Source organism: Nymphalis io, chromosome 12 (assembly GCF_905147045.1).
Source record: "Nymphalis io chromosome 12, ilAglIoxx1.1, whole genome shotgun sequence".
Lineage (NCBI taxonomy): Eukaryota > Metazoa > Arthropoda > Insecta > Lepidoptera > Nymphalidae > Nymphalis > Nymphalis io.
In genome coordinates this window covers 5,809,656-5,820,530 of record NC_065899.1, presented here as the reverse complement: position 1 = coordinate 5,820,530, position 10,875 = coordinate 5,809,656, and the positions used below count along the sequence as shown (strand labels likewise).

The following is a 10,875-nucleotide window of genomic DNA, read 5'->3' as shown; positions in this document are numbered from 1 at the left end:
AATTAAATGATTGCGGTAAACACGGGAAATCATTTCAATATAAAATAAAATAAATCGTTATAGGGGATCAAATATACACGTATGGTTAAACTAAACAAAGGCAAATACGGTGAAAATTATTATTACGACTTACGATTACGAATTAAGACCATGTCTGCACTATAAAGTACTTCAACGTTATATAGTTCCCCAATGCAAGCAATTGCTTCGCTATGACTTTCTAGCTTGATCAACTCATGGGCTTCACCAATTGTAAGCCGATTTTGACTATTCTGTTTTCATTCCGTAAAATATAATACGACTAAGGTTTAGTTTAAAGTTAGTAAGGTTAAATAGTATATAACACCACTATGCGACTTAACGGTGCAGGCAGTGACATTTAACGCGTGCAAAACCACAACAGCAGCTAGTAATTATTTTACTATTAAATAATTGTTTTGACGTCGAGTTGTAGAAATACAATCAAATTGTGAGAATTAATTTCCAAATACGTAATCTGTTGTTGCTACAAATTTTGAACTGCGACATCTGTACTTCAAACTCCAAATCTTATTTACAGAACCATAAAAATTTTTAAAAAATCTGCAATATTTTCTAAATTGCACAAAAACTGTAAATACTATGAAGATTGAGGAACAGTTTATGATCTTTAAGAAAAAGTGCGTACTTTACATTTCGTGTTGTATAAGTGACCATAGCTAAGTTTTTACTTTTGTTTTTTCATTTTTATAATTTATTTTAGGACTCTGGATATTACAGTAAATGGTTACCTTCGCACTGGCATTACCTTCGCACTGTGAACCTGTGTACCTATATGATTATAAGTCTAAAAAATGACAACGTTACGCCTTGCGCCTTAATATTTTGAAAAAATATTTTTTTGACATTTTTAATTTGTCATATAAAATGAATGAAAAATTACGATTTAAAATGCTTGTCTACATTTAAATCATATTTTAATTTTAATCATAAATAATAATCCATCTTTTACGCCAGAACACAGTCATAAATAATTATTACAGCTTAACGGTAAAATCTGCAGACGAGCTTGCATAATTCCCTACCGGAAGAAGGTTCTATAAGTATGTGTAAGTTTTTGTGCAAGATATATACTATATACAAGGCATATACACAACATTGTTATTTTGTGTTATAAAAATAAAAAGGAAGTCAGATAACTTTAATTAATAAATTTAATCAATAGTATTATAAAATATGCCGTTTGGAAGCCGAAAGCTACTTAAACAGTATCTTATAACATAACTTGGGAATTAAATAATCACCCCGAAGCATTTTTTAAAAAGAAATGTAAGCAATAATTGTTATAAAACTCTGAATCTCTTTCGTAGGTTTTTTGACAATCGATATTAAAGCTTAATGCAATCTCACTCTACTCCCTTAATGACTTTTAAAGCCAAAGAGGACAAAAATAAAAGATAAATGAACTTATTGAACTTGGGCTTACTACTCATGTATTTATATTAATTTATTTTATTTTACTCGCTGCATCCAAATTATTTATACAAAATTAACGTAACTTTTTTTTTTAATGGTTAGCCTTTGTACTTGATTTTAAAATGAAAACATACACGTACATTCAAACACTGAGTTTATTATTAATAACGTAATTAAGTTTAAAATAGTCAATTAAATATTGGCATATAATGTGCCATATAGCATGTTTGATAAAGAGATCAAACAATAAAATTTTAATATTATTTTCAAATTTTTGAAGCGAAAAGCGGCACGAAATCTCGTCTCTTATTAAAAATTGTACCTTTGTGTCGTTTTCTGTTGAAACACTTGAACCTTGCAAAAAAAGAACAAAAGATTTAACGTCCATTTTATTGCTCCCACTGGTGATAAGATGGGTGGTTAACCTTTTATAAAACATTTATATATACATAAGCCGAGTAGGCCTAGTGGTTAGAACGCGTGAATCTCAACCGATGATCGTGGGTTCAAACCCGGGCAAGCACCACTGAAGTTGTGCTTAATTTGTGTTTATATTTCATGACAGAGAAAGTAAACATCGTGAGGAAACCTGCACGTGTCTAATTTCACTGAAATTTTGCCACATGTGTATTGTGTGTGCCACCAAACCGCATTGGAACAACGTAGTGGAATAAGCTCTATACCTTCTCCTCAACATAAGGAAAGGCCTTAGCCCAGCAGTGGAATTCACAGGCTGTTCCTTACTGTATAGATAAATATATACATTTACGATTCAATCTTTTGTCATATGTCTACTTAAAATCATAGCTTTTTAGCTGTTACTTGCCTCGCTGAACATAAATTACTTTTCCAAATAACATTTTTTCGGAGTTATCGACTCTTAGTTAGCGATAATTGAATTAAAAATCACACTTTGTCTTAATCCAAAAATGACATAATTATTCATCTTTATACCAAATTTCGTTCTAAAGAGCAGTTTATTATTTTTTATTCATAATAAATATTCAGTTTAATTTTCATTAGGACGTATTAGTGTAACAAAAATACGAACATTTATATAATAAAAACTTTCTGTAATAATAGGATTTTTAGGAAAGTATAGGCTTTTATAAAACATAAGACCTGCAGATATGTTGTTGTTTAAATAGTAAAGACTTGTATTGTTTTAGAGTTCCAGATAATCCAAGTTTTCTTAGTAAAAATACAACCCAGACATTGTTTTACATAAAATACGCGGCCTAAATATTATTACAAAGTAAATAGTAATTAAAAATCAAGACTTTATAATAAGAAAGAAAAATTCACCTTAAGCTTTTTAGGATCGTAATGAGTTAGTAACGCAATGTGAATATTATACTGTACATATCGACATAATAATTTGCCTTGTTGATCCTATAAGGCTGCAAATTCCGATGACCTGAGTTTAACCCCCGGGTCACACTATTATATTTATTGGGATTTTGTGTCAAGAATTAGGATTTTTCAGCAGAACGTCTAAACTTCAGTCAATCACTGAGTATCACATACGGTCGGCTTACAGTTTCAGGTCATGTCGAATTGCTGTCCCATCGCATTATAAGAATGATTAATTACAGTGCACCTGTATTTACGCTTAAAATTGTTTACTATTACTCGTATTACCAATAGTTCTCAATGTTTAGAATCAACGCTGTGACCTAAATAGGTCAGAAGGACATCATCATCATTACATCTACAACGATAAATCTAAAAAAGAAACTTCGAGAGAAAAAAATGTGTATGTATTATTTTTTTTGCAAAATTAATTTTAAATTTTGTACAATTGCTTATTTTTAAAGGCATCAGGGCGCATGAAACGTGCTATAGCTAAAGCTTTGTACACAATATAAGCCTCCGACGGAGAACATAATCCTGTATAGCTCGTATCTGAAAGCCTACTTTATATCTTAAAAACAAAGCTGTGTATATATTTTTTCACATTTGCCTTGAATTGGAAACCTTAACTTTGTTGTTATATTTTTTTTTTCCAGTTTGTATTTGTATAGATTTATCCACTCATTACTATTGCATTGATTTATTGTTTTTTCTAAAATATCTCTATATAGTAACACGCTCGGTCTGTAAAGTGTCGCAAATGAATATTTTTTTCTTTCATTTTTAGAATTAATATAACAAAGAAAAAATATATCATTATAAAATAAACAATCATCAATTACCTCAATATGCACCTTAAATTTTAAAATTTTATCACCAGTTACAATCTTTCACGTTCTAAAGTTGCCGCTACAGGGCGAAAAAAACACAATTATTTAAGAGAATTGCTATCATATTTACCTCACATACCATATTTAAGGTTTAAGACATTTATTTCCTAAAAAAGAACAAAGTCCACTTAAACTTAGGAAATAACATTAAATACAAAGTACTATACCGTAACTTATAAGTCTACATTTTGTGCATGTGTATTGATTGAATTTTCATTTATAACGTCTTTTGGTAATGAGTGGTAAAGCTGTGCTCCTTCAAATAATAAAGTGTTTGTGCCATACTTAGTTCGGAATTTGGGTAATTCAATTTTATGTCGGTTTCGAATAAGGTGAGAATGGGTTTTAGATTGGAGTGTAATATGTGAATGTGTGGTGTTTGTAACTATTTTACGAATTAATAAGCATGTTTTGTATTTATAAATTTGTTTTATTGATAAGATTTTTGTTGTGCTATAGATATTTTTCGTAGGAGTGCGATAGTTCATATTATACAGGACTTTTAGGAGTTTATTTTTTGATCTTATCATACATAATAAAAATGGAACACTAAGCTTAAAATCATTTAATATACTTTAACATTAATAAACAATAATTTAATTTATTCATACAATACAAGCTATGTTCACCATAAAAGAATGCTTTGTTATAGCACTCATTCATTATTTCATTCATTCAATTATAGTTCATATGTAAGATATATATTTTACTTACAAAATTAATTATTTATAATATTTAAATAAATTAAATATAAATCACCATATCAAAATAAAATTAACGATTCGAAGAGCGAACTTCATACTTTTACCAATTATAACTTTCCAGAACTTTTCCTTAGGTAACATAAATCTGTGATCGTGGAATGTGTACACTTTAATGTTAGTATGATAATCGAAATACTTATGATATATATATATATACATATATGGTATATATACATATATATATACATATATTATTAATGTTTAAAATCAATCTTATGCTATTTTAAAAACTATGCCTATATTTTAGATTATCTTAATATCTATAATCTGATCTGAGTAAATATAACTAAGTTTATGACTTATATTTATTAAAGTCGGCTTAAATATTCCAGTTAAAAAAAAAACAAAAGCGATAACCAAACAAAGGATACCATTATTCTTGTAACTACATAGTCGTATTAGGCAATAAAAAACATTTTTGAATAAAACGTTGGGGTATTATTATATATGTATACCAATGTATATTGTACCCGACTTGACAAGTATACTAAGATTATTTCTTTGTTTTAAAAGCCATAAGATTAGCCAAACATAAAAAATTGGTTTTGTTTTCCAAATTAATTTTATTACTTTTTTTATTAGTAAATGAAAAATTAATATACTATATTGTATGCATACAATTGTAAATTAACCATCTAAAGTTCGAATAACACATATCAGTTTTAAGAATGAAATCATAAGCTGGAATTTCATGTCTCTGTTCCCAGAATATTATGTAATATTTAATCAACTGTACCATTTTGACGGGTAATTAATTTCACATTAACACCTCTTCCGAGTATGAAATAGATGTGCCGCAATTAATTTTACATTAGAAATATTACGCATTAACGCAATTAGACGAGCCGGTTGGCGTGATTGGTAGATACTTGCCTTTCACGCCGAAGGTTGTGGGTTCGATTCCCACCCAGGACAGACATTTGTGTGCATGAACATGTCTGTTTGTCTTGAGTCTGGGTGTAATTATCTATATAAGTATGTATTTATAAAAGAAAAGTAGTATATGTAGTATATCAGTTATCTTTTTTATTAGCGATTACGAGGATATTATCTTTGAAAACATGCAACATGATCCAAGGACGATTAGTATCCGAAAATACAGTTTACTTACAACTTTATTCGCGCTTTGTCGTTTCCGTACTTCAATACATTTCAAAAAAATCTCTAACAATTGCTTGTAAAGCTTCGTGCAACAAAGTTCCAAGTGCATTTATTGGTATTAGGACCAACGGTGCCTTTTCTCCCACAATCTATTTATAAACTGGTCCAGCTAGTTTGGTAGGTTACCGAAGAACGCAGGTAGACTGGTCGTGAGTCATCAGGGATTAGCCCTTAAACGCTATACGCATTCTTATTCCATTGATATAAGGGTTATATTACCATAGCAAGACATTAGCGACCAGTAAGATGTATTTGTCACGTGTAAGAAGAGAATCAATTAGTTTCCTTGCCAATTTATTGTTTTCATTCAGTCAGTGTTCGACGTTCAACGAGACAAGTGGAGTATTGTGTTTTGCATTGTATATTTAGTGCTGTGAAGTTAGTTTCGGGGTCGTTACGGTTAGGTAAATACTTTTTTGTTTATTTACTATTAATATTCAGATTATTTAACTTAAATCTGTGTTATTTGTTATATTAAGTATTACATACATCATAAACATATCAATATACAAATATATATATATTATTATTATTATAATAAATAAATAATATATATAAATAAAATCTATGAATATTTAATATTATATATTATATATATATATTATATATATATATATATATATATATATATATATATATATATATATATATATATTTAAAAATTCGATGTGTGCTTTTCAGACCGCGTTATATTATGATTATTAAGGAGCGTTTTTTATTTATTTATACATAATCAATTTATAATAATTCTTCAAAACAATTCTTTTAAATTATTAAGATCACAGAAGAAAATCTATTCAGTACAAATATACAAATGTACAGCCATATTATATACTCGTAAATCGTATATGTATCATTAAAATAACTTGATTTAATTTCCTTGAGCTAAAATATATGATTTCGAAATCTCAAAAAATCTAAATCGAAAATAGAATTGTGTATAAAACGAAACATATCAAATATTTTACATCAAATATTTACTAATTCCACAATAAATCTATCTATTTCTATTTGTTTTCTGTTATTTTTTTATTGATTAATAAGCCGGGATGGGCAATGTTTATTTAAATCATAAATGGATAAATTATGTTATGTTTTTGTTTGTGTTGACACATTTCGAATCAAAAAAATTATAAATTAAAAATATAATTTTTAGACAAAATAGAAAATGAAGAGTATTCTATTCTGTTCGCTGCCTTCCTTTTATCTCTTTCTCTGTTACTACAAGATGTTGGCCAATTTATATTTTTAAATGTAACAGATGTGCATTCTTAACGATACATTCAATAAATTTAAAGCATCCAGCATTTTGAAATCTAGTATTGTGGCATGAAGTAACCTTGTATACTTACAACAATGAAACGAAAATATCAGCTGTTTTGTTTATAAAGATCGTTTTGTACTGGGAACAATGCCCTATTATTATACAAATGCGAACGTTCTGTCCGATCGATATAAACACCTAGAGTATTCATGGAATCCATTGAATGACTCCTTCATACAAAACTAAAAGAAAAACACTGAATAAGTAACTGTACCTTAATTAGTGATCATGTTCAAGAGATGTTGAGGACCTATCATTCTATAAAGTATAATTAAAAGAAATCCGATTAACTTCTAGGTCTCAATATTTACAAAAAAATAGCTTGAGATGTATTTTATCATTTAAACTAACACAAAATTAACAGTAAATAAAAGTACGGCGTCGAAACTTGCAGGATTAGTTTGAGGTTCATGTTTCTAGACTCGGTTCCATACTTACTTAGTCTTTGTCACTTTTTGACAAATTAACTATACATTTATTGTATCACGTGCTTCAGTTGCAATCACAACAATATAAAGAAAATCTCAAACATAAAAAACAAAAACAAATTATCTTTTTACATTTATTTAAATATAATTTTATTTTATTTTTCTAATATTAGGACTAGCCTTTTCAGAAAATAAATCTGATAGTTGCATTCGGACTAACTACTGTGACTTCCGAACTGATAATAACAGTTAAAATTAAACCAACATGAAATCACTTTTAAAATAACTGTTTGTATTGAAATAAAAACTAAAATATTACTAGTGCAGATTATGAATTTAGAAACTATTTTAACATTTAAATATTTTTATATGTACACGGTATCTCGTATTAATCTTTACTCAAAAAGTAGACAACAAGATTGTCTAATAAAATTGACATGATTGATGATATTTGCCATTTTTTGTTCTATCAACTGTTTGGTTTTTAATATGAATTGTTTGTTTTTTAATATTTTAATTACATAAATAGTATAGTAGTATAGTATTATAGATTTACGCAAACAAACCTCATGGCTCATCATACGTATTACTTTTATATTCAGAAATGGAAATCCATAAGAACAATCGCTTTATTTATGAAATAATATATGTAGCTATTCATTTCTGAAAAGTCCTTGGAAACTTATTGTATTAAAATTTTCTCTCACAATGATCACACTTAAACCGCTTCTGACGAATTTACGTAATTAATTATCTTTGCTAACAAGTCAATATCTCTTTAGAATTTATTAGAATTGACACCGCCTGAGTAAAATTGACTACGGAATTTTAGTCATTAAAAATAAATTACATAATTGTATCAATTGCCCTTCTCTGTAACTACGTCTTAATGAATGAGTTTGGTAACAAAACGCAATTAATGTCGATATTTATATAAATTTCCTTAAACTATGTATTCATAAATTTTTTGTTTGTTACAGACCTGGTACGTATAAAAATGTCAAACAGTAGCAAGGAAGATGGAGATCAACCAACTACGCTACAAGAGGCAATCAATATGATTAAATTTATTAAAATTACACATAAACATGAAATTGCCAAAATTAGAGATTTAAGCATTAAACAAGCAGACATAATAAAGAAATTAGAATTAAACAGGAAAAAAGAACTTGAATATCTGTCTTGTGAACTTCAAAAATACGAATTAAACCTTGCTCTAAGAACAGAAGCAGTTAAACAACAGCTACTACAGAAGGATGATATAATCCTAAAACAACAAGAAATAATTGAAGAACTAAATAAAAAGTTAAAACTAAAGGAAGCTTACGTAGTGCCTGAAATAACAATACAAGTCGAGTCGAATTCTGATTCAGGTGTCGCTATGGAAAATGAAGACATACATAATTCACACAAATCTGAACAAGTCAAAACTGAGGCAAAAACAACTAGGAAATATAGCAGACGATTTGCAGATCCCATTAGCTTTCTACGAAGGGTTGACTTTTCTCCCATGAAGTATAAACCAAGTAATCGGGAAGGCGCAAAAAAGAAGGAAGAGAAGAAGAAAATCTTAGAAACACTATGTAAAGATTCCATACTAAATATAACGCAATACATCAATGAAAAAGTTACAAGTGACGATGACAGGCCTTCTGAAGATGTTTTATTCTCAGATGAGACAATCGAACCAGTAATATTAAGGCCTAAGAAAATGAATGATAGTATGAACAATCATTTTTCTGATGATGGAAGTGAAGACACCAGTGAAGAAATATTTGACAGAGTCATGACTAGAAGTAGTATCAGAAGATCTGTAAAAGCAAATCCCAAGTATAAAAAAATAAGCAGAACAAAATCAAAAATGTTAGAACACGTTAAAGTAAATATTTTAGATTAGGATTTTTTTGCTATAGACTGATATATTTATTTTGTTTTTTTTTTATATAAGTTCAATTTAATTGATGCTAAATAAATTTCATTTATTGAATATGTTATTTTACTCTAAATGTAATGTTTTCACTTTCATTTCCGCTGGATAAACTAAATCTGAAGCGTTACAACAATATAATATCTTCAGCTTCCCTCCAAGGTTTCCAAATTGTATATTATTAATAATAGCCAGTTTTCGTTAATTGTAAAGAAACAATATTACACTAATAGTGGAAATTAATTTAGTAGATTTTTGAAGATCCAAAACTTTATACCAAGGTTTGATACTTAATCAACATCGACAATATAAGATTACAGTATTTTTTGCATATTTTTAAAATCAAATCAGAAATATTTGTTTATATAAATCTTAATTAAAAATATTATTAGTTACATTAATCCTAAATTTCGTGGCTAGAAAAGTTCTCGACAATTCTAATGCATATTGGACTCAGGTAGTCGTAAGATATTGAATAAGAAGGTACAAAAGGCAAACATTTGTTCAGATTTAGAGAAGGTGTTCTTAGAATTTATCTAACAATAGAAAACTACCAGCTTGTAGCTGTTCGAAAAAACAACAAGCTTTGCAAAAGTCATAATGTGAAAGTTAATTTATATTTAAAATAACTTAATAATATACAGGTCAGTGTTTTTTTTCATATTTTGAAATTAAAAAAAAAAATTTTCTCAACTATCTAAAATCCTAACAATGCTTTGATGAAACCAAAATGAGAGACGAAAGAAAGATGAGTACGACAAAAATTGGAAAACACATTACCTTAGATAAATAGTATTGTTTTGATTTATTAAATCTAGTTTTAAAAAACCGTAATGAATAATGCTTAATACTATATAAGTAAAAGATTATGTTATATGATGGAGATCGTATTCATTGCTTTCCATTCAGACTTCAGTAGTATATCGTTGACTATGTATTTACTTGAAGAACAAGGACAGGCTATTGAGTTTCTTGTCGATTATTCTCGATAAAATATACATCATTCAATCAAACCAATCCAAACCGATACTAGCAATTTTATTTATTTTAATTTAGTAACATGATTAGGTAGTTTGGGACTTATAAAATAATAAGTTATGTAATATCAACTATTATTGAAATATAAGAATTTCGAACAAAAATATTTTTTTTGTTTGGTGGTGTACGTGTTTTTAAGAGCGATAATTTCCGTAGCCAGGTTTAAGTTTTTAAATTTAATTTTAAATATTACAACATAAAAATATCTCGACTTTCCTCCTCGATAAGACTTCAAACTTATATATATATATATTATATTGGATAAAATGTGAATTGGATAAACATAATAACATACAAGACAAAGAAATATTTTTGCTCAGGAATTAGCAAATATCACATTTAATACTAAAGAAAGCCAGATCCTTGCATAATTTTAATCTAAAAAAGCTGATTTTACAGAAAAGGCAACGAGACAGTCTTTCCTTTTAACTTGTATCTGAGAGACACTTAAGACAGACATAAAAATCTTATGCTTATTTCAGTTATTTAATAAAATATTTCATTTTAAATTATATTTTATATCTTCAACATTTTA

General features: G+C 28.0%; 1 protein-coding gene across 1 annotated transcript; it reads left to right on the top strand.

Moving 5' to 3' along the window:
• Window positions 1–5,948: 5,948 nt before the first annotated feature.
• Window positions 5,949–9,313, top strand: LOC126772385 (uncharacterized). Its single transcript, XM_050492740.1, has 2 exons — window positions 5,949–6,027; window positions 8,356–9,313. The coding sequence occupies exon 2, from the start codon at window positions 8,373–8,375 to the stop codon at window positions 9,270–9,272; it is 900 nt and encodes a 299-aa protein (XP_050348697.1). The 5' UTR covers window positions 5,949–6,027; window positions 8,356–8,372; the 3' UTR covers window positions 9,273–9,313.
• Window positions 9,314–10,875: the final 1,562 nt, after the last annotated feature.